The sequence below is a fragment of the Spodoptera frugiperda genome, chromosome 26 (assembly GCF_023101765.2).
Source record: "Spodoptera frugiperda isolate SF20-4 chromosome 26, AGI-APGP_CSIRO_Sfru_2.0, whole genome shotgun sequence".
Lineage (NCBI taxonomy): Eukaryota > Metazoa > Arthropoda > Insecta > Lepidoptera > Noctuidae > Spodoptera > Spodoptera frugiperda.
Genome location: NC_064237.1, coordinates 2,667,369 through 2,692,824, shown reverse-complemented (window position 1 = coordinate 2,692,824; position 25,456 = coordinate 2,667,369). Strand labels below are relative to the sequence as shown.

Genomic DNA, 25,456 nt, shown 5'->3' with positions numbered 1-25,456 from the left:
GATTTTTATATCTTTAATAAAGCCGGAACTGTTTTGGGGCTTGGTAATCAACCTGAGACCTCCTGTTCCCTTAGCGAGACGTCTTTGAGACTTGTCAATCAACAAAACAGTTAATGGAATCATTAGTAAACTGATTAAAAAATCATCATTTAAAAATTAAGCAGCAACTATCGAAGTGTTTTCGAGAGATTTAATAAAATGGTACTTATTTGGTTATATTCAAAATTTGAAGGATATGGAATTGAAGAATTTAGATAAGTAATGAATAAGTATGTAAGTATAGTATGTACCTACCGAGGTACCTAAGTAAGTTAGTAAAGGCAATGACCGCACACTGCATTTTACACGCTTACACTGTAAGTACCTAAGTTAGATAAGTGCATTAGTTTGTGAGGTATAAAACACAAAGTAAACAAAAACCAAGTCATAAAAAATGTTGAGGTAGGGTATGTGCGCTAATGATCTCTAAACTATACATTTTCCCACGGGGAGTCCAAGCTATTACTGGACAGCGGGAGGTTTTAACACCACAGGTAACATAGTACTTAGTACCGGATTATAAACACGATACTTCCAATATGATACAGAACTTTAATCATTATAGTAATTATATTTTGTACTGGAATTCGAAGTAGGTTGTTAGGTTCAGAGCCTCTATCTTTTTATATCCTAATAATTCACATTTCATATTCAAATTCCTGTCCGGGTGCTTAGAGATATAAAGGCAAGTTGAAATACAGTCGTTCACAATTAATTAAATTAGCTATTTATTGCAAATAAATATTACCTACGATAATAAAACGACTATAACATTCCTAGTTTCCTGTGCTCAATATGATCGGGTTGGAATTGCTCGGCTGTACAGGGATTAGGTAAGAGCCTCCCGGATTACTGTTTACAGCGTTCTGTGTATTCAGAGGTATCAGAGTGTACACTGCGGAGCCAGTTCCTTGTAGCTGGTTCCCATTCGAAGGATTGCTGGCGAAGATCACTTGAGCAGGTTGTTGGTTCGGTTGCTGCTGAACGTAAATTGGTGCATTGGAAGCGGCCGATGGTTGTTGAACGAACAATATGGACGGATTGCCTTGTCCGTTTGGTTGATTAGTCATCACCATAATCGGTTGGTTCGAGTCACTGTTTGCCGATAATGGCTCTTGGGTGTACACCACATTAGGTTGGTTGGAGATTACAGGTTGCACGTTTAATGGTTGGCTGTTACTCAAAGGCTGGTTGGTCAAAACTGGTGCATCGTTGCCCATTCGTTCCTGGACCAACAATGGCTGACTGTTTGTTGGTTGTTGGACTTGAGTAGGCTGGTTAGTCAGCACTGTTGGTTGGTTCTGAACCGGGTACGATTGGTATTGTGGTTGGTTCGTGTTGACTGGCTGGTAGGCAGGTTGGTTCGTGTTGACTGGCTGGTACTGCGGCTGGTTGGAGGTGACAGGTTGGTAGCTCGGTTGGTTTGTGTTCACGGGCTGGTACTGTGGCTGGTTCGAAGCAATCGGTTGGTAGCTGGGCTGACTTTGAACAACCTGTTGTGGAGAGTTGGCGTTGGCTCGGTCCTGCAGGTCTTGGAAGGCATCAGATGGGATGAAGACGCCTGTGATCAAGTTTTTACCTTGGGAGTTACTCGGCATGCTGTACGCTACAGCTGCGACTCCAAGAACCATAATCTGGAAACATAATAATTAAATATTTAGCCATGGAATAGTTTGGAGAGTCTTTTATTTACTAAGGACAATGGAGGTAAAATGAATAGGTAATAAGTGCAAGACGAAGTGGCCTAAATAAAATGTTACTATTGGCACGAACGAAACCGAATCGCATCCTCTAAAACTCCTAGGTTATTGTGGAACATTCAATATAAAATAATTATTGATATTGCTTATTCAGAACTCTCTATAGTACAGTGAGTTTTTAAGAATCGAACAGTATGATGTTTATGTTTAGGCTAGTAGTAGGATAGGATAGTATAGGACAGGACACTCACCAAACGTATTGCTTTCATGTTGACGCCGTAGAGAACTATGATAGTCCTACTAGTTAATTTTGTCTTTATATCACAACAGTTTCACCGTTAAAGTGATAAACTAACGATATTGTTAATTGCTACTATTAAGTAGTGGTATTTTTGTTCGAGTCATTTAAAACTTAAAATTATTCTTCATTTGCGGTTAAAAGGTAACGATTCTATTGTGTTTTTGGGAATTACAAATTCCTTTAGGACTTCCCCGGTAGGAAAGTTTGGGAATCAGTGTTTATTAGTTTCCTAGGTGATTGACTGCCTCGTTGGACAAGTAGTCGCAAGGGCGACTGCTAGGCAAAGTAGGTACTATTGCGCTATTTTCAGTTTTTTTTAAATCTCTCATTAGTAGCACGGAGTCTAAAAATGTGCATGGAAACTGGAATGGTAATAGTCTCATCCCCTATTACATGGGACTTATAACTCATGCACGTTGTACGGTGTACATTGTATAGCGGCATTACCTGCTGTACTGTACACCTCTGTCTAACCCTTCTGGGATAAAAGTGACGTAATTGATTAATTAAAACTTACCTATTACAGGTAGATGGTAGTAATATCGTATCTAAGTAACAAGTCATTGGTAACTGATCTTATTTTGACAACTTCTTTGTAATTATTATATCGTCATAATTTTGTTTCCGATTCGGTTTACCTAAGTCATTTTATCCTAAAGATGTTCGACGAAGAAGAATAGTAAATAATGTAAAATACGTTAGTTTGTGCGATGTGATTAACAGAAATCCAAACATAGCCAGACCAGCAATTTTACTTGGTTATCCAGTCATTTCAAAGAAGTATACTGATTAAGCGCACTATGTATGCGTAAGCGCTGTACTGACTGCGCGCCTGCGTCGAAGATACATACACATAGAGTTAATAAAACCATTTTACCATGGTCTCGCTTTGTATGATCTTTCCTAATATTCCATTGTCAGTTTATACTCTTTTTTTTTAAGGGAGAAAATCATCCAATGACCCGCCTTGGATGAGGCGAGAGGGGTGTCAGATTCTTACTAACCAAAAACCACCCCGTTCCTTCTCCTACTTTGAGCTTGAACCCCGGTAATCTGTTACGTTGTCTGCAGTTTACATTGGATTTGTATAGTTTGATGTGTAGCCATCGCAGTAGAGAGCAATAATGACCCGTGTTACAGCTAATGTACCTAACAGCCGGCAATTATGATAATGTATGTGATATCGCTAACCTAATGCTTAGGTTTAGTAACCAACAGAATATTATGATTTATTAGTAAAATGGACCCAGGTACGGCTGAACTGCGAGCAACCATTGAGGAACTGGTAGTAGCACTAGTAGCATTCTCTATCGCGAAGGAGTGGAGAATTGGAGGCTTTACCTACAATATACTACGTCTAGGATTAAAATCTAAATATTATCTATTCTTCCCATCTATGATATATTTGTGACATATCGGAATAATATTTTCTCGATAACATTGTGAAATACTTAAAATAGTAAATACGCTGCACTCTACAATACGAATGTCACGTATCTACATATCTTTACTTAATATTATAAAGCTGAAGAGTTTGTCTTTTATATAAAACTAGCTACTCAGCGCGATTTCACCCGCTCTACTTGGCTCCTACTGGTCATAGCGTGACGTTTTATAGCCCATAACCATTCTCGATAAATGCACTATCCTATACAAAGAATTATTCAAATCGGACCAGTAGTTCTGGAGATTAGCGCGTTCAAACAAACAAACAAACCCTTCAGCTTTATAATATTAGTATAGATTATTAATATAAGTATGTAGATATATTTAAGCCCTTTGTGGCACAGCCCTAAAACCGACCCAGTGGACTAGTGACCTATAAATAAAGTTTTATGTTAATATCGGTAGATTGAGCGGAGCCATGTTATCCATAATTACACCATCCGATCTCGAGCATGATACGTGTTGAAAGTAACTTAATAGAAACTTAATTGTACTCCATTTGAGGCCTCCATCAGTGTTACTATTATCTCTCGGGAAATTCTACCCACGGTCATTCCGGTGTTAGTAATATTTTGTGAAAAGCTTTATCGTGTGTTTATGGTGAAGTAGGTAGGCTGTGATGTGATATGATATAGATGTTTATCGGATGCCATAAAAGTTAGAGATACCTATCTTAGATACTTTTGAACTAGTACTTAAGTTCGATATCATGGGGATGTGCCATTTTATGTAGACTTTCGAGTAAGGTATTGATAGTACTGTACCTAACCTGATACTAAACTTTCTCAGGCTCTTATTTTTAGGGGTGAAAATCAGCCAATGCCTTGAGTGAGGCGAGAGGGAGTGTCAAACTCTCTCTGATTAAAAATCACACCGTTCCTACTCCTGCCCTTTGAGCCGGAGCCCCGGTAACCTTTTACGTTGTTCGCAGCTCCCGATCGGGCATCAGCCCGCGCTAGGTAGACCACAGTTTCGGAAGCTTTCTTAGGCTAGGCTTGACATCGATATGTATCTGTTATCTAAAAAGCAGTAGCCCACCAGTAACGGGATAAATCTAAGCTACCGGCGGTCAGGGCTCAAGAGGGAGGAACTTCCGAATATGTCATTTTATTGTTACCGTGTCTCATTTAGATGATCAGTTGGCGACTCGACTGCACGGTTGGCGCGGTGGCTGGGCATCTGGCTGCCGTGCAACGGGTAGCGGGTTCGATTCCCGCACGGAACAACTCTTTGTGTGATCCACAAATTGTTGTTTCGGGTCTGGGTGTCATGTGCATGTGAAATTGTATGTTTGTAAACGCACCCACGACACAGGAGAAAATCCTAACGTGGGGCAACGTTTTTTTTTAAAAAAAAAAAAAAGTTTGCGGGATGGTGGGTCAACCATGTAAATATTTGCGATCGTTCTTACTTAGAGTAACTACATAAATATATCCATTGACAGTTGTTGAACTAAACGAGGCTGACATCCGTCGTCAGAGCCGCGATATAATTAACATTACCGAAGTATCACAGGGTTCCCAGAAGTGTACACATGTCAGCTCTACGTCCGCAACTTTACTCTCTACTTATCCGACAGAACGTAAAAACCATGAATGGTTTCTGCTACGGTACAGCGATACCACAGAAGTATCACGTTCACGTATGATATTTACAATTCACAAAGGAATTATCTATAAGAATTGTAATTCCGTTATCATTAGTCTTGTCTGTATCCTTACTATGAGTTTGTTTTACGTTTAAAGTAAACGAAACAAGAGCTCTGATTGGCCGGCTCGTATAAACCGTCCAATGAGCGCTGAACACGCTCTCGTTTCGATAACTTAAAGCAAACTCCTACTTAGGGTACGGTACCTGTAGCCTTAGCATGAGTTTGATTTACGTTTAAAGTAATCGAAACGAGAGAACATTCGGCGCTCTGATTGGCCAGCTCGAATAAAACAACCAATCAAAGCGCCGATCGGGCTCTCGTGTTGATTACTTTAAACGTAAACCAAACTCATACTAGGGGTACTGATCTGTTTTATGGTAACGGGACACCAGGGTTCCGGTCCGGTCCTTTAATTATAATCACGTATACTATATGATTATCTCTTAAGTATATAACGCATTCTAAAATAGTACCTTGATTGTTATCACTTTATCACAGTAGTGCGTTTCTTCAGTCACATTCAAAATAGTCTGCTTGGTCGAATGGTACATAAACCTTAAACCTTTTGCACATTTTCACATCGGTTTAAACCGGAAACGTCTCAAGCAAGGCATACCGTGTCTGTTGAAGTCAGTCAGTCTGTCTGTCTCGACGGGTTTTTGTGCGATCATAGCTGTGATTGATAGCACCATGTATTGATGACATCGATCAACTCATTAATGAAGAAAACCTTTTATTAATTTGACAAGTGAAGTGGATTTTTGTAAACATTAGATATGTCGGATGTACACTTCAGAGACATGACATTAAGATAGACATTCTTATTTAAATTAAGACCTGGGTAATACCCTAACACCTCCGCCTTGACTGCCTCGTTGGCCGAGTGGTTGCAAGTGCGACTGCCGGGTAAGGGGTATTACTGGGCTTTTTTCGGTTTTTCGAAAATTTCTCAGTGGTAGCACGGAGTCTGGAAATGTGCCCGGTATTTGGCAATAGGCTCACCACCTATTACATGGGACTTACAACATAAATTGTGAAATGTGGGTGTGCATTGGCATTATGTGCCGTAATGTGCACCTCTGCCTACCCCTTCGGGGATTAAAAGCGTGACGTTATAAAAAAAAAATGAGTTTGATACAGGTGCACAGTACACCTATAGCTATTTAATTAAATCTATCTAAACAGATTACAGTTAACTACAGTCTACACGTTCAGTGGGTTAGTATTTCCTTTTAAAGGAAATTGTGTGCGTTTGCTTACATTTATAGCGTATAGCTTATAGTATCACTGGTGTTTCTATTATCGCTATCTTATAAACTGATCTAACGATGACGATGACGGTATCCGGCCTTAATTATTTGACTTGTGATTTAATTGGTTTATTTACGGTGCTGTATTTTTCTCTTTGTGTTTGTGAACTTGACGAAAGCAGTATAATACGGAGACGACTAATTTTTATTTTAATGTCCGTCTTCAAGATTATTTTAAAATATTAGACACGTATTTTTATTTTCTTAGGGAAACAAATACTTTCGAAGATACATCGATTTGAAATATCGCGTGACGTCACTTCTAGATACTTTTTATACATAGAAATTACGTATTTGCTTCCACTCCTAAACTTTGATTCGTTTTATCTAAGCATTGTTATCTTATATGAACAAATAAAAAAGTACGTGGCTAATATTTTTTCATATCTTAACTGACGGACTAAATATATTTTTAATTATTATACTCCGTCATCATCCCTATTATATGAAACCAATATGACTTCAGGTTTGTACAAACCAACCAATCTAAAGGAGAAACTATCAGGTGTTATGTGTAGATAATGATGTACTTACACCGAGTTAATTATTTCCTTGGCCTTTCCTTCAGAGAACAATGTTAATATGTAATGTGTAGCAGCTCGCGCACGTTGTTTATAATTAAAATGAGCTTTTATACAAGATTCCTGCGACATGTAGGCGTAGAATGTTAAGTGCATGCATTTACTTCAGTCTGTGGTATTGTATAGCTGTACAAGAGTAGTATTGTCGTGATATTTAGTGTGTACTAGTGTTTTTGAACTTGACTATTAGCTGTATCTGCGTAGGAATTTTACACCTAGTCATGTAACAATTGCGGACCATTAAAATAACGACAAAAAAGGAGTGGAATTAATTTCCAGCGTTTGTGTTTCCAAAAGGGAATTTCTCTTAGAGAATGCATCAAAAGAAGACCCCAATGTCTGACTTTATCATCGATCGTCGCTGACCGGTAGATGGGTCAGTGTGCATCATCTTACCAATGAAATATACTGGCTGTAAATGTCATCATATTCACTGAAAATGATTAGGACTTCCTTTAAGTATTGTGGAAATTATTTTTAACTTTGGCCTACATTAGGATTTTCTCCCGTGTCGTGGACGCGTGAACAAACATACAAGATCACATACACATGACACCCAGACTAGAAACGACAATTTGTGTGCACAAAGAGTTACTTCGTGCGGGAATCAAACCCGCTATACGTTACTTGGCAGCCAGTTGCCCAGCCGCCGCGTCAACCGTGCAGTAAAAAATATGTTTGTTGTACGTTTGAATAACTTTGAATGTGCAATCGTGGTCGGGTCACATCGTTGGTCGCACATTAACGACCACCGCGAGTACCAATGTACCAATCAAACATTGGAACTGGAGTACGGTACAGTAACTGTACCGGCTGCAGACGTCATTAGGCGCAGGCGCCGATATTTGACTGCTAATTAGTAGTACGCGACGTCGACATTTTATGTTCTTATGTTTTTATGTACAGAGCTATAGTTTTTTAATTAGATAATTATGTCGTGATTGTTGCATACATACCTGTATACTTTTCTGTTCGATTCTTGATCTAACCCCAAAACGCAGTATACTTGTACTTCTTATTCTGTGGTACTACAAATACTTCTTACATCGAGTAGATACTTCAAGTCAAATACCTCGATATTGGATATCTCTGAGGTAAAATGTAGAAATAAACATGCATAGCTAAGCGTATGGTAATTCGTATTAACAAATTACTCGACATATCATCAAGATACGAAATGGGAGACTTTTCAAGTCTATCTAACAGAAAGTCAGCCTTAATCCCCGCAGACGGTAATAACCAGTGTTCCACTTTCTTGGTAATTAGGTTATTAGTATTGGCGGTATCATTAGTTGCTAAATCAGTGGTCTGCTCATTAATTACGAGGGCATTAGCGATGGGTACTGGAGCCCCACATTGCTAGGAGATGGTTTGGTCTCGGGGATTAGTTACACGCATTAATGAGTCACAGATATCGTTACAGACAGCTGCGGTTACGTTACACTTAGGCCTGTTATACACGGACTGAGTTGCAATTGCTTGAGCTGTTCATGTAGGTACGAACGTAGAAGTCTGTAGTTCACTGCAGTTGCAGCTTTAAGCAGCCTATCCTGAATGCCTTTTGTAGAACTTATAGTGAATATATTGCCTTGTAGAATGTATGGTGGTTGTATTATCTGTGGTATCAGAATAATATTCCATAGTGTTCTATACCAGCTAGCGACACCTGTGTGTAAAACTTGTATCTTTTTCTCTCTGTGGTTTGAAATAAAAGATTTTTTCAGTCCGTTATAAACAATAGGTACTCGACTTTTATTATGTCTTGCCTATGCCCGGTTCACATCTGACGGAACATGCGTAGCGTATTATCAGAACAGAAAAACAGTTGACCGTTCACACTAAACCGATGATTCGTCAGTACGACCGATGTTACACTCGACGTATTTTACGTCAGATTTGAACGGACCCTAAGGCCTCGGCCTCGAATTTTGCGGGCAGAAAACGGGGCGGCGGCGGCGGCGGCGCGGCAGCGGCAGGATCTTTTGCGTATAATCAAATGGACCGGTTTTCGAAAACAGCGGCGCGGGAGCGGCGCGGGAGCGGGCAACGAGCGGTGCACTCCAGTCAAGCGGTGACCGCCCGCGTTGCGCGTCTGCATTGTAGTATAGTGATGTGTACCTACATTTTTTTTTGTGACGTATCAAAATGTCCTCGGACGTGCAAGAGCAAATGATTTCGGCAATCTTTGAGAGGACACCCATACGGAACAGCAAAGATGTGAACCATAAAAATAGAAGAAAAATTAACCAATTATGGGAAGAAATAAAAAACGAACTGAATATTGAAGACTAAAGCAAAAACTGAAATCACTCTTGATAGTTTCAAGAATATAGTCAAAAGTTTCTACACTCATTCTAGTGTAGTCGTAGAATTTGTCGGGATTTTGTCTCTGTTCTTCATAATTTCGATAAAACTCGCCATTTATTTTCCTTGCCCTATAGTAGGTCTTCTTCTTTTGCCCACAGTAAATCGAGCGTTAGGAATAAATTTGAATCAAAAAGATTTCGTTCGCTAATAAAAACAAATATCTCGACAACACAACCACGAACACAACACTACACCGCTGTAGTGCCGCGCGATCTGCCCGCTAGTTTCGAGAACGGGTCCGCCGCCGCCGCCCCGCTCCCGCTCCCGCGCCGCCGCCGCCCCGCTGCCCGCAAAATTCGAGGCCGAGGCCTAAGGCTTAAGCAGTCAGTGTATAGCAGGCTTTTAAAGGAAAACGAAATGTACCTACAGCTGGTAAATTTTCCAATGTTTTGACTAAGGCTAATCGAATGTCAGCCGTGATTGGATCTAGATTATCTTACAACTTCCTTCTACGATTTATCAGCGACACGTTTTAGTAATTTTATCATTAATTAACGGAGCCACGTCGGAAAACTGTGGAAACTTGTAGAATATGAAAATTGCGTGCTTCCTCCCGAAACCTACCGCCCATGCCCGGTAAGCACCTGCGTCAGGCGGTAGGTGAGGACGCCGTGGCGTCTCTCAGTATGGAAAGTGTAAATAAATGAGTGAAACTTTACGCCAGTACAGGATCCAAATGTAAATGAAATATAACATGATTGAACTAGTATTATACTATAATTTATTATTATTAATTTGATAAATGTTATGTTTGATTGAGAAGGAAAACTACTCCCCAATCCTCCCAATTCCCGATTCCCCAACAACCCCTAAATTCCTAACCCCCAAAAGGCTGGCAACGCACGTGTAATGCCTCTGGTGTTTCAGGTGTCCATGGGCGGCAGCGATTGCTTACCATCAGGTGATTCGCCGGCTCGTTTACAGGCTTATTCCATAAAAAATACTATAAATACAAGTAATTGCGCTGTGATATTGGGTTGTACTTCAATCAAAGTTAGTTCATTATAATCTTCATTGAAGAGAGTTGTTAAAACATGAAAGTTGTACGTACTTTTCTCTCACTTTTTACGTTGCGGTGATGAAAGTACCTCTCTAGCTACTGGTCAGTTATTACAAGGTTTTCTTATTCGCTGTGTGTAGTATTATTATCTGATACACTTAAGTTTTATAGCTCAATTCCAGGTAGCGTTGGTACGGAGTAATTAGTTTCATTATCATACAAGATAAACCTTCGTTTTACAACACTTGGCTCAGAGCCCTGCATGTGCTTTGGCACAGGATTCTGTAAAAGCTTCATAATTGTTAGTTTACTTGTGGTTTTGTAATAAAGTTTAAGTACGATACAGTATTGTTTATGTTATAAATAAGGAAAGGAAAAAGTATAATAAGTTAGATGAAAATATGGTTATTTAAAAAAAATATATACCTATATATACGTAGTCCTTAGAAAAGTTTTTGTTTATCAGGATTGGCAGTAAGTACTGCAACCACAGAGAATAAATTGATTGTGTAGTCTGTAGCAGCAATGACGCGACGGCTGATGAGCCGTTTTTAAAAACATTTGTGATGTTCTTTTTTCAAATATCTGTCAAAGTCGAATAAAATTCAGCCTGTCTCATTTCAGTGCGAAGACGCCCGTTTATGTCAAAGAAGGATAATGGCACAAAATGGGTAAAAAAAATAATTTAGACCACGCACTATCGTAAAAAATATTTTAGGAGTTTAACTTGTAAGCTTAGATTAAATCAATGTTAGTATAGTATAGAGAAAATATGTATTGGAGTAGCAGTGCGTGGCCCGGCTGCCTCCCTTCTTCCGGTCTCCTGCGCTCACTGAACTAACTCTGCAAGTCTAATGGAACGTACACATCCAGATAAAACATCTATAGCAAGTTTACACTACTTTTTGAACTTCATTTATGTCTGTGTCTGCCAATTAGTTGCCATTTTATTATCAAGTTATAAATGTGATTAGCTCTTTGATGAAACAAATGAAGATATTGTGCATGTTATCATATTATAGTGTACTTCCATTGCTGAATTTTTCAGTACATTTTCTTTCTAATACTTATAATAAGATTTTCCTTCATCAAGAGGACTTTAGCATACTTGAGGAAATAAATAGCTTAATGGCTTGTGTTAAGGCACCATACGATCACTCTCATACTATGTATGTCTGTACGTCCTGTGCAAAGGGTGTTGAAGTTCCGAATGTTTCGGCGCGTTCCCTCTGAGCCGAGGGTTATGACAAGAGCAGCACCCCTTGTTATCTTTCACGGTTCGATTGGCGCGCTCAATACGCCAGCGCTATCATTAATACTAATAGGTACAGTCACCAACGTCGCATGAGTTGCTCAGACAAGTTTTAGCTCGTCTAAGTTTACTCACATACATCATGTCTGTGTGTGAGTAAACATTTTTAATTTTTTATTTAGGCCTTTGTGCTATGTTTGATCGTTTCTTTGACTGCAGTGTTTGAATTAGTGTTATTGGATTATTCCGTAGAGATGAGATTACGGTTTACTCAAAAGTTTTGCTAATCATATATACAGTAGTTTATATTTTTTGAGGGGGAAAAACTACCTAATGACTTCTCCTTCTCCCGCCTTGGGCGCGGCGAGAAGTATCAGACTCTTATTGACTTAAAACTAAGTACCCCGTTCCTACTCCTGTTTTTCGAGCCGGAGTCCCGGTAACCCGCTAGGCAGTCCGCAGCTCCGGGCGCTAGTTTATATTGGTTGTCCATTCTTGAGTTGAGACTTCCTCGTATGCACCGTATGAGTAGAGCACCCTTGTACATATGTTATATCGGAACGTTATTGTGGAGTATTAATGAAATAAAAGTATTTTTCTCGACTGTACTCGCCATTCAAGGTGTGTGACTAATGATGGATCACTTGAATGAATCGCCGGCAAATGCACTTTGCGCATCGATACTTCGATAGTACCAGCGCCAATGAAGAAAAAAAAACTATATCGACTATTATGATCTAATACCATGAAATCATTAATATTCATGATAACCCTATCGATAGAAATCTCCATGGAGAATGAAGACATAGGTTACACTACATTGTTGTGGATTGATTTCGAAAATACATTCGAATTTAGACCCAAAAACACAGAAGATAGCTTTTCTTTTTGAATGCAGGAAGACAGACACGGACGTCAGGAATCTGAAAACTTGAGTATTCAATTTTAAGTTGCACTTAACCGAGTCTGGCATCTCTTTCACTCTCAGGTATTTTGTAGCGACAGCAACATTTTTAAGATCATGTTGTAAATAGTTGAGTCGAGATAGTAATAAAATAATATTGTACATATAACAAAGTATAAATGAGCTTGGAGTCTATTTTAGTATGATGATACACGACCATTTTAAAAAACTGGGCAATTATGAGTGAACTTTTTTTTCAGGGGAAAATCATCCAGTTACCGCTCCCATCTCAAGTGTGGCGAAAGAGAGTGTCAGACTCTTACTGACTAAAACCACCCGGTTTCTATTCCTGCTTTTTGAGCCGGAGCCCCGGGAAACCCTTACATAGTCTTACTGCCACACTCAGAGTAATTTAATGGTTACTTAACCCAGCCCTTAGCAATTGTTTTCCATACAAATCTTTACTAAGGAATAGTTTAAGTTATAAATAAATTACTCTAAGTGCGGCAGTTAGTTCCTAAATTAATTGAGCGATGGAGTGTAAGAAGTCTTCAGGATTCAGAAAAAGGGTGCCATTGAGCACTTTTGAAACTCTTATAATTGTGTATTAAACACAGATATTGTTTTTACAACAATTATTTAACCATAACAACTGATTTTAGTCCAAATTACAAAGTGTGGAAATTCTATTTCTTCATGTTTCTCTTTCTACAAATATATATAAACCAATCTAGGTAAATAGGTCGCCGTGATGAATGACTTAAGTGCTATATTGCTATATTCCGTAGTCTGATGATCGAGTTTCACTCTGTATTACAATCTGTGTACAAATCGACGCGTTCTTATGCCAATAGCGATTAAGTCATTACGTTGCTATTTCCATGGGTAAATTAACTTTTCCTTACAAGAATTTTATTGAATAAAAATTAAAAAATATAATAATGAGATTGTTTTATTTTCCATAGAAAATAAGCATCAAGTTTTCCTAATTATTTTTTCATATTATAATCCATTACTGTTCTAAGTTTGGAACTAGTACTCTTGATACATATTCCTATTTCCTATCCTAGACCCAACAGGACTACCCTGTAAATGTTGAGATTCCATATTATTACAGTTTTGCGAATAAGACATTCCTTTAGTACCAATTTTCATGGTCACCGATTTGTTGAATTAATTTTTATAATATATCTATCGTAAGACATACTAAATTAACTTATCGCGTCTGCTCATGCTCATGATGAAGAGTCCCTCTGTAACTCAAAAGTAGTAGAGCTTTTCTCCATTAATTTACGTGAGTAAACCAGGATTGTTTTAGTTAATGTTGAATTAATCTTCAGCACTGTTATGGACCATCTGATACGTCTGATTTAAGTCACTCCATAAAGTATAATGAACAATTGATTCGCTTTACATTCAGTAACAGAATCCAAGTCGGTATGAACTTCACAAATCGTAATTGTAAAAGGTAATTACGAATAATAAATAGCTGCTCGGCTGCAGACGCGGCCATGGTCTTTCAATTACCGTTCAATACATTAATTAGACTTGCTGAACGTTCGTTTATTTGCCGCGCGCTTTGTTTACAGTCAACATTGAGGTGTTGTGCCTTCCGGTAGCTCGCGATTAACGATGCGATGGTGCCTGCATCAATTTACGAGGTACCCGAGCTAACCGCGCTCACTGAGGCTATTGATATTTAGACTAGCCTCACATATAAAGTTGCAAGTTTGAGAGAAGGTCGAATGACATTCAATAACGTGATACGTGTGGGAGAGCCATGCTTCGGTAAAAATGGGCCAGCTGAGCCGGAGTGATACCACGGCATCACAGAAAACCGACGTGAAACAACGTTTACGTTGTGTAAGTGAAGTTACCGGAGGCCCACTGGAAAGGGGTACCTTTCCCAATCCCTGATTCCCCAACAGCCATTAAATTTCTAACCCTCAAAAGGCCGGCAATGCACCTTTGGTGTTTTGGTTGTCCACGGGCGGCGGCGATTGCTTACCGTCAGTCAGATGATCCGTGTGCTCGTTTACCGGATTATATGTATAGCAAGGCTCTACACTCGTAAAATAATAATACATAAATACCAGGAATATTTCTAGTTCTTTCCTACAACTACACATAGTATTTTCATCAGTATATCCACTAACGGAGAAGGTAATAGGTACCGCGCATGCCTGAAGCCTTACACTAAATAGAATCGAGCGCTTTGATCGTATATTATCTGAAGGGGCCATGTTGATAAGAAATTATTACTACGATACGATCATAAGTACATAACATATTTTAGATTTAATCAACACTCACGCAGTTATAAAATTGAAACTTCGTTTAATTGTAATATGAGTAGGTTAGATGCAGTGCCTTTTGCGCCAGCGCCGGGTGTGACAAATTTGTTGTAAAAGTCTACTTAATCGCGCAACTACATACATATGTCATTAATGTGTACGCAGACCAGTTTTAATCATGAACTTGCGTCCATTTCTCGCGTTGATTGTTTCTAAACGAGAGCGGTGGCAATTCATAGAAAATGTGTTTATGTGAATGTTTGCAGTTCATACTCTACCTAGAAAGTAGGGCGATGTTCTGAGGCATACCACACAAACTTCGAATACTTACACTATCTAAGTACCTACATGTAATGTGTAAACTAAACATGGCCACAATTTGTCGCATTGCAGACTATGGTGAACGAAAGACAGCTTAGCTAGGGCGCATGGGGTAAACGTCCCCAATTGTGGGCACCCATTTTAGTTGCATGTTGCATTTGACGTATTGGAAAATTGTCGTGTACCTTGAAGATAGCTTTTGTGTAGAAAGATAGGATATTCTTTGCTGACTTACCAGACTTGTGCTACTGCTTAAGTATACTGTTTAGTAAAACGGTTTGAATAGGAGTCAAAGGGTGAACTGATACAGAAAAGGGATGATTCGATGTTAGAACATTTACTCAACATTTATTCGTGTCTATTCACCCCGTTTTACCGAACTAAGGTGTTGAAATGTCTACTATTGCAACAAATTCTCATTTATACATTACTTATGCATTCACCCCTCTTCTGTGTCAATTCCCCATTTTACCGAACTAAGGTGTTGAAATGTCTACTATTGCAACAAATTCTCATTTATACATAAGTTATTCAGATGAGGAGTTTATTGCACTGCTTCTATTCCTAACCACTTACGTAAAACATTTATGAAAGTAGTGAAAGCATGTGATGATGGGGATTGTCGAAATAGTAAAAATTAGTCGATAAATCTTTTTTAATTATGCTAAGCATCTTACTCGTGGCTAACTTTGAAAAGGATCTGATTAATGGCTGTGTTTAGTTTTTTGTTTTATTTTTTTAAGTTGTATATAAAACTAGTTGATTAACCTGAGTAATTTTAATTGCTGAGCGAGTTAAACGAGCTTTTAAATCGTTTCAATTATGATTATTTATTTAATTATTTACTCAGACTTGTTTATAATGTTTAATTTCATGGGTTTCATGTTGAAACTAATCTGCTTAGGTATCTATGTACCAACACATGAACGGAATAAATGATTTTAGTTTAAGTTTATTAACCTCTTGTATGTATATGAAACACAATAGATATAGATTGGTGAAGGTTAGTTTAGTTATACACAACGGAAAGCAGATTTGTTTTATACTATTTAGTGATAGTACATAGGGAAGAAATCTCAGGTTGATGGAACATCTTCGGTTGGAATTAGAACCACACACGTACCTCAGTGGTGTAACCACAGTCCACATTATGGCTTCCTAGATAATGAATAGCGTTTAAATATTTATTCGTCGATGTTTGTGGTTTTACTTCAGATACCTATTGTTGTTCGAGTACCAACTTTGATTTACTTTGAATCAATGAAGAAGCATGCAGGAAGTACTGTATGAGGTTCCTATTCTTACATGTTGTTTTGTGAGTTCCAATGTAACCAAAAAAGATAAGTCACTATTTCATTAAATAATTGAATGAACACTATAATAGTATAGATGTGAAAGTTTGTTTGTTTTGATGTTTGTTTGTGACTTTTTATATCACAAGAACGCGGGCGAAGCCGCTGGCAGAAGCTAGGCATTAGTTGTAGTATAAGTGCAACTGTAACCCCAATTGTAATACAACCAAAATGACGCGACGCGCGACAGTAGCTAAACACGATCCTTTGTTTTAATGTATTAAAACAAATAACGTAATGATTCACTGTTTGTTATTAAAGAGCTTCAATTAAATAACATTCATATGAGAGGCAGATAGGTAATACACATAATATAAGGTACATTTCATTAACAAAAAGCAAGAAACGTAGCGTGGACGCAAATCTTTTGAAGATGTCGTAAAGTTTTCCTTATATGATTAAATCGTATTTAGAGACGTAGGTGCATCACACAGAACAGTCGTGAAACACTTAATCTTAGCCGCTTTTTAGTACATGCATTAAAATATTTTAGCCATGCATTATGCTATTTGATACCTGCCTATAATCATGAAAATGTAGTGAAAGTCAAATGAAAATCATTAGATAAGGACTACCTATAATTATGTCTGAAGATTAGCTACTTACCTCTGGTATTACTTACAATGTAACAAATTCATTCGCAGATAATTCATGGTCTAGTCTAGTGCCAGTCATTTGATTACTTTTCCTTTTAGCCGACTTTATAAAAATAGATCTATATAGTTTAATTTGGTTGCGAGCTGCAAGTAACACTATGCCAAGAAGCCCAAGGAATATAAAACGTATATACATATATACAATGTCATTATGTCACGCCTTTTATTGTAGACAGAGGTGCACATTACGGCATGTAATGCCGCTGTACAATGTACACCCACTTTTCACCATTTGTGTTATAAGTCCAATGAGTCTATTGCCATATACTGGACACAATTCCAGGCTCCGTGCTGCTACCGAGATTTTTTCGAAAATCCGAAAAAGCCCTGTAATACTTTGCCTGGCCCGGGAATCGAACCCGAGACCCCTTGCTCGGCAGTCGCACTCACGACTACTCGACCAACGAGGCCTAAGGAACTGGTAGAATATTCAATGAAAGGTAGACTACAATTAATACAATACAGTAACACATAAGTTTACAGTCTACCGTTTGTCAGTACACTACTAAGAGTATACGCACATGACATGCTTAGCTCTGTAGCTATAGTTATAAAAGTAGGACAAAACAAATCTAAGAACATAAAATTCGATTGCTCATGTCCTTGTGCCAAGAACAGTAATTCGCTCCGAATTCGCAGTGTCACCTAATTAGACAGCGGCTGGGTGGCAGTTGGCAGGCTGCACGATGCACTGGCGATGCGTTTCTAAAGGAGAACAACGACTGGCGACGTGCCAGTGCCAGCGCGACCAGCTGCAACTACTGCAAGCTAGTTACATTTTCATGACAAGATAGGTATTTGTTCGACGAATTTCTCTTCATTATCGAAGGATTTTCGGAAAAGTAGAAAATGTATGCAATGTACGCCTTGGCATATGTAATGATATAGGTAATGTTTTCTATATTACGTAACATAGGTAATATTATAAAGAGAAAATGAGATGTTACGTATCTTCCGAGATCAAAATATGTATAAACTAGTGACCCGCCCCAGCTTCGCAGGGGGCAATGGTGATATATTATGCCTGTATTATACATATAAACCTTCCTCTTGAATCACTCTATTACAAAAAAACCCGCATCAAAATCCGTTGTGTAATTTTAAAGATTTAAGCATACAGACAAACAGACAAAAATAGCAACTTTGTTTTATACTATGTAGTGATAAAACATTTTGCCTACCCAGTCTACCATCAGACGGCTTTCCAAAACTCTAATGTAACACCCTACAAGTTATTATGTTCTTAACTATCAGGGCACCGACATCACTTCACGTTCCTAAATGCTAATTAATGACTAGCTCAGACAGTTTCCAAACTCAAGTAGGCACTTAAGTATAAGGGTATAGAATTTAGCCCGCCTTGTTAGCGTCCACTACACCCCCATAGGTCGCTGAAATAGGGACAATGGATATTGGTAAAGAATACCAAATATTGAGAAAGTAATGGGTATCACAAAAGTTTCTGCCGAATGTGTACCAATGGATCGATTTTAAGGAGTGTGTGTGTGAGTTAAGACATGTTCAATGTTTAACGAGTGCGTACCAAAGCAGTGCTTACAGAGTGTTGATTGAAGTCAAAGCTCGTTAGAATCTGTTAAGAGATAAAAGATTTCTAAATTACAACCCTCACATACTTAAAATTAATTGAAACTCAAGACCTGCTTTTAGAGCTACTCTAACAAGCAAATTGGCGTTAATTGGTCCCTTAGCTCTTCATAAATTGCCCTTACATGATAAGCTGTCACTCTTTACTCTCGCTCTACTTTCATCGCGTCAACTGATAATGTTGGCTAAATCAAGGCTGCCAACATGCCTTATTGATTCGCGCCATCGCTTGACAGTTGTGATTGGCAGGTTATGTTAATTATAACCTGTATATTTTTCTAAATCGGATAGACGGGTCTGTGGGAAAAGTATGTACCTTCGTATATGTTACAGCTGATGCAGCTGCATCAACAATTTGTTAATAAGAATTATTTCATCAAAACCTTTGTCAGTAACTTTTGCTCTCACAGAAGTAATTTGTGTAGGTAAAATTATAGTTGAGTAGGTAACTTTTTAGGTAGTCGTGTCTACTTAGTGAATTTTATTAAGATCAATTTATGATAAGTTGAATTGTAAATATAGGTAGGTATAATAAGTATTGTTATATATTACTAAAGTCCTGGTAAGTAATTAATTAACTTTTACCTCGACTTGTTTATAGGTTTTTGGATTGGTGGAACCCATAGTTGCTATGTGCAACTTTAATGGATCACCTCACTTGGCTCGACCGGGGAAGTATCTATTTCCTTCTCACAGATTACTAGAGTGAAGCGTGCGAAATCTAGATATCCGACCTTGTCAATTTCGTCATTGTTTTCAAAGAGGTGGGTTCCCCGAAAATGATGTTGCAATTATTTACTACATGGTCTGCACAGCATTGGTGTCTATTTCTTTAATTCTTATTTAAAAAATTGTTGTACTAAATGTGGGCTAGGTCACTATGAGGTAACTAGTGGCTAGACCAGAGATATTTATTTATTTAACATTTTATGTACAATCATACAATGGCTTGCTTAGTTATTCAGACTCCGGTTTATTGTTCCTTAAAAATAATTTAAAAAGTATGGTACACTTTTAATTACCTAACCTAGGCATAACTATGTAAAAGAGGTGATAGATCACTTCGGTTATATTATTATCTTTGTTTGTATCTCGACATGTAGGTGGCTACTTGTTCAATTACGCACGATTAGATTTTCCAGCTGGATGTAACGGTAAGTGGTAACCGAGTTAAGTTCCAGTCGAAATTAACAATCCTTGTACGGAAACTAGCCCCATGTACCCATGTACTATACAGTAACATAACACAGTTCTATATAACATCGCTCTTTGCTTTAACTTAATAAAACTTTTAAATTTTAAACTTTTAAATACATATTATAATTTATTTTTTGACACGGGAAATTCATCCAATCGCTTCTACTGTCTTGGGCCAGGGGAGAGAGATAAAGAGAGTGTCAGACTCTTGACTTGCTCTACTTTTCGAGCCGGAGCCTAGGTAACCCGCTAGGCAGTCCGCAGCTCCGGCTCGATATATGCAAAATGTCTATTTGAAATAAATAATTTGGAGTTTAATTTGTTTTGTTCAGCAGTGGACGTCTCTTGGCTGATGATGAATTTGGAGTTTGCTTCATCAGATTAGGCGATTGTAGAATTCTAAGGATTTCAAGAAGAGAGAAAAGGTTACATATATTTTGGGGAGCCAGGTTAAAAATGCATTCTGATACTCTCTCTAACGTGAAACTCATAAACTGTGTGGAGATTATAGTAAACGCTCTTACGTAGAGAATATCTAGAGTAATTGTTATGTAGCTGTCCATACATTTACAAAGAATCAAAGATTTTAAATTCTATTGAATTTATGGATCAACTTATGGAAAAGAAATTACAATTTTTATTGCTACAATATAATCTACATTTTATTTTCTTATTGAATTGAACTGAACATTGCTTTAACATTCCTGGTCATAAATAGAAAACATAAAAGTAAATTGCTTGAGTAAAATGAATTTAATTACTCGGTACGCCACATTCTAGTTCCCATGAATCAATGTTATACAACCTTAGTTTATGTAATTAAACCTTTGATGGGATCGGTGGACTGAAGTGAATACATTAATACTTAAGAATCAATCCGTAGAATTTACTAAATATAGTATTAAAATCACGTTTACTTATAGGATAACCTTTTTAGAAGATAGTGTAGACCATTTAAATCAAAGTAAGTACCTACACGTAATGCTCAGCAAGTTAGAGACCTCAATCAGACTGTTGACTCTTCAATTCTTCATTAGCACCATAACTTTGGTCGGGGTCTTGAGTTCAAAATTAAAGGAGTCTGAAATACTGTGTCTTTCGTAATAGGCTGAATGGAGACACTAACAATACAATAGATTTTTAGTTTTCATTCCGCTATGGATGTATTTTGACATGCGGTGTACAGCACCACCCTCTAACCCCGCAATTAAATGCTCATGCAGCAGAGGTGCAGTATAAAAACATACACACAACATGCAATATACCACTCGTTTCGTACCTCCACGGATCATCTTCAGGAGGTGTAGACTGGGCGGCTCCCGCAGCTCGAAATATTATGAATAGACACACTTATTATCACAACGGGATTATAATAAAACAAATCGGAGAAACGCGAATGTGGTTTCCATAGCCCATTCATCATTCGTTAAATCTCGGTATTTCCGAGGTGACGTCACGGTAGTCGTACTATACAAATTCAAAATAATTAGAATTCACAATATTCTAGGTTAAGCCGTATGTAGAGTTATGATTCATGTGTAATTCGCAGGTTGTTTGTGTATGCATGAGAACTGTTTAGTGAGCGGTCTTAGTCATTAAGTGAAATTATAGGTCACCTGCCATCTTCTGGGGTAAGTGACCCTTGAATAAGATGCGTCATTTGATACTGCCTACACAGACAACAGGTGATCAGGGATCTGTGATATTGCAGATATGTACGAGTACATATACCCTGCTTTCTTATCCATGGGTTGATTGAATGCCCTCTGAGCCTTACATAAAGGTGTTTTAAAAGCGATTTTACAGACTGCTCTATAAAAGGCGTCACAAATTGACTAGTGCCTTACAGTGACCTACAGTACTCTCAACGGATCTTGGCAGGCTGAACTACGAGCAGAAGGCTGCGCAATAAGTCTTTTTAGAACCAAATGAAAAGTTAAGAATCTTAAGTTGAAAATCGAATTCAAGATCCACCAGTGTGCTCTAAATGGACAGTGAGGACACCTTTCCTGATCCATAAACACTTTAAGAATCACTGAAGAAATTTGATTAAAGTCTGGTGATTGATTGCAGATAAAGAGAACAGAAAAAATTGAGCCACTAGTGAGTTGCATTCTGCAAAAGCCCTCCTACAGGCTTATAGTTATACTTAGTATAATTCAAGTACATATTATTGTGTAGCTCTAATTGTAAGCACTGGCGTTTCTGATCCATAAACACTCCATTGTGTTGTAGCTATAGTACTATATAAAAGTTGTATGAATGTGTGATAATTTGTTTCAGGAAGACACATGATGTTCTCTTTATTTTTCTTGTTAGTGGTACGTTGTTAAGTGAAATTTCGTAATATTTTTTTACCTTTACCGAAAAGTGTTATTTTAGGATTTTGTTTATTATTGCGACTCGTTGATTAGGTCGTTAGCACTTGCACTGTCATGGAGGGTTTTTGATTTAATTCGCTTCTTTTGGGGAATAGATTTTAACACTCAATGTAACCTAATGTTAGATGAATTCAATGTCTGATAGCCAACTCGTCCATGTAGAGACATGAGTCAAAAAAATTGACAATATAGCATCTTCCAAAATGGTCGATTCCTGTTTACCGTAAGCCGATAAATAAAAAAAAATAATGTCTAATGTTTTACAAGAATCGGCAAGACGGACATTAAAATAAAATTACTCTCAAGTCATCAAATATTTGTAAAATTTTCTCAATATTTATAATTGAGAAAATATTGTCCATTATTAAGTATTCTTCGAAAATTAACTCCGTTACTTGAAGTGCAAGTTGTCGGAAGCTCCATTATTTTTTGACCAAGATGCATCCTTAATATTTTGAGTAGGAGTTGTTTTCCTCTTATAAGTATTTCATTCGAAAATAATAATTTCGCGCTAACTCATGTGGGCACATACGTCTCAGCTGCAATCATCTTAACATGTCGATGGCAATGATATGAAATTACTTGTGTAACGAGAATTTATTAGGATGTAGATTAATAATAATAAATTCAAATAACATTTTATCAATATGCCTGTAATGTTGTATGCAGTCCTTGCTAAATTTAAACTTACATTCAAATAAATTCTCATTTGAAGAACCTTTTTATAACACTGGTGGAAAGAAAAATCGACAAAAACTACAATGTTTAATAAAGAATAACTCTGAACGGACTAAGATTTGGAACTTGGCGTCATAGTAACTTTTATTTTGCTCAAAATTATCTATCCTATAATGTAACACACCTAGCTATTGGAAGGTGGAACCAGGATTTGCATCCTCCTTTCGAGAAGAAATAATCAGACCCAGTGCGGTGAATGTAAGAACATGTAATCTCATGTTTGCGGAGCGGACGACTAGCGATGCGATGTAAATGGACGCTACTTACGAGACTGACAGACATCCACAGATTTCACTTATCTCATCCAACTAAACACTTCCTCATTACTCCAATTAGTGTTTAATTTGTTGCACAACACTATAAAGTGTAGTATATCATGAATTTTCATGAGCCAGGTGCAATTTGTTTAATTATTTCCCACAAATCGAGTTGGTGCAGTGAACGTGATTTTGAAAATAAAAGTAAACGTGCACTTTCCCTGTTAAATGGACGTCCGTAAAAGTATCAAGAATGTGTGTTAATGCACTTATAATAGTGTAATAATAACGTTTGCTATAAAAGCTACTATTACTATTCATGAGCACATCTAATTTGGTATAATTCGGATAAATTGCTGTAACGCCCTAATGGTACCGGCTGCTTGAGTTTTTGTTGTGTTTTTTATTAAGTAGACATTATTATGACTAACACTGTCAGTATCTGTTAATTAAAAAGATACCTATACGATAATGATTCCAATTTGATTGAACATCTGAAAATAATTTGGATAAAGTAGACTAATAATCCAAATAATGTAGGCAGCGCATTAATTTCTAAAAGTTGATAATATATCTATTGTTTTAATAATTTCAAGATTCAACCAATCAATCAATCTCGTATGCGTTGCAAGCAATAGACAAATCCCTGTTCGCCACTAGTTCCGCGCGCTCTATAGACAGTATCGCCGTTGTCTTCGAACAATGGGCTTGTTCAAAAAAATAACCTTGTGTTTTTATTGATTTTTCGATAATATAGACCATTTAAAGAAACTAATTTGAATATTTTGATAAAAGGATCAGAAACAACGTCAAAAATATTTTTTAAGATTTTCAAATTTTTGATATGGGTGACGTCATCATAAGGCTCAGAACGATAGTATCTGTGCCATAGTGCATTAAAAAAGCATTAAAAAAGTACAACGTCAATTTAGCTGTCTGAATAGAACTGTCAATAATAATAACCTTAAAATAAGTGTAAACAATAAAACATGTGATAAAACGTAATTTAACATATGATATGGACAATTGGGACTGATAATATCATAGGAGTCTATTACTTCTGTGGTACTTACATTAAAATGATCTTCGCGACAATACATAGTATAAACTTTGTAATATTCCGCACCAGCTTCTCGACACCACTTCTCTTGTAAGTCTTCCCTATTGCGAACGAAGATTTTGTTTGGACAATTTTTACAATTACTGCTGCAACTTGGAACAAAGCACTTTCTGTATTCCATTTTCACTTTATGCAGAAGAAACTTAGAATTTGAATCTTTGTATTTTTTGTAAACAAAACCGAAACAAACTGACATGACATTTATATTTGACAGTTGTAGGCTTGACTTAAAACTTTTTAATTTTTGAAACATGAGGCAACGATACTAATTTATACGTCTTATTATGACGTCATTTGAAGGACAAGCAAGGTCAACCGTATTTTAACGAAATATCAATAAATAATAAATATTTTAAATTATTAATTAGTCCATAATGATTAGCCACTATTCCTCGAAATAGACAGTATCGCCGTTGTCTTCGAACAATTAAGTTTAATGATAATAAAATAAAAAAATAACAATGGTGTGTAGCTGTAATTCCATATTTAATATACATTTTGTGTAGTGTGTGAGACTCATAATCACATTTCGTGGTCAAAACAATTTAGGTCCACAAAACAATGATGATGATGTGCGTGCTTACGACATACGAGATACGTGCACTGATGTAAATTAATGTAACCATGCTATAACGGAACATGTCCACACAGCTGCCGAGGTATATCTTAATTAGTTTAAGCAATTCCATTTTATTACCCATGATTTAGCTGTTTGTCCTGTAATTATCCCGATCTTTTAATTGCACAGTCCTAACCCGCGGCACGGCGGCACTAAATCGTTTAAACTCTGCACACGCGTTCATCTCCCGAGTGAACATGAGAACATCATCCTCCGCCCCCCAGTGAGGAACTGAGTGACAGATGTCAGGAGGGTGGCGCTACAGACGACAGAGGTGAGTGAGTCCATTGTCCAAAATGCACCGGTGTGCAAGGCAATGCAACCTGCTGTCAAGTCGCAAGTTCAAGAGCAGGCACGCGACTCAA

General features: G+C 37.5%; 1 protein-coding gene across 2 annotated transcripts; it reads right to left on the bottom strand.

Annotated features, from left to right (window-relative positions):
• Nucleotides 1-743: 743 nt before the first annotated feature.
• On the bottom strand, nucleotides 744-25,303 carry LOC118264597 (protein transport protein SEC24-like). 2 transcript variants are annotated; one of them, XM_050704749.1, is made up of 2 exons: nucleotides 25,170-25,303; nucleotides 744-1,673 (listed from the first exon to the last, which is right to left on the bottom strand). In XM_050704749.1, exon 2 carries the CDS (start codon nucleotides 1,668-1,670, stop codon nucleotides 816-818), a length of 855 nt encoding a protein of 284 aa, XP_050560706.1. In that variant the 5' UTR covers nucleotides 1,671-1,673; nucleotides 25,170-25,303; the 3' UTR covers nucleotides 744-815. The 2 variants fall into 2 exon arrangements, with proteins under 2 accessions (XP_050560706.1, XP_035433050.2); XM_035577157.2 differs by lacking the exon at nucleotides 25,170-25,303 and adding an exon at nucleotides 1,991-2,008.
• Between the last annotated feature and the right edge of the window lie 153 nt (nucleotides 25,304-25,456).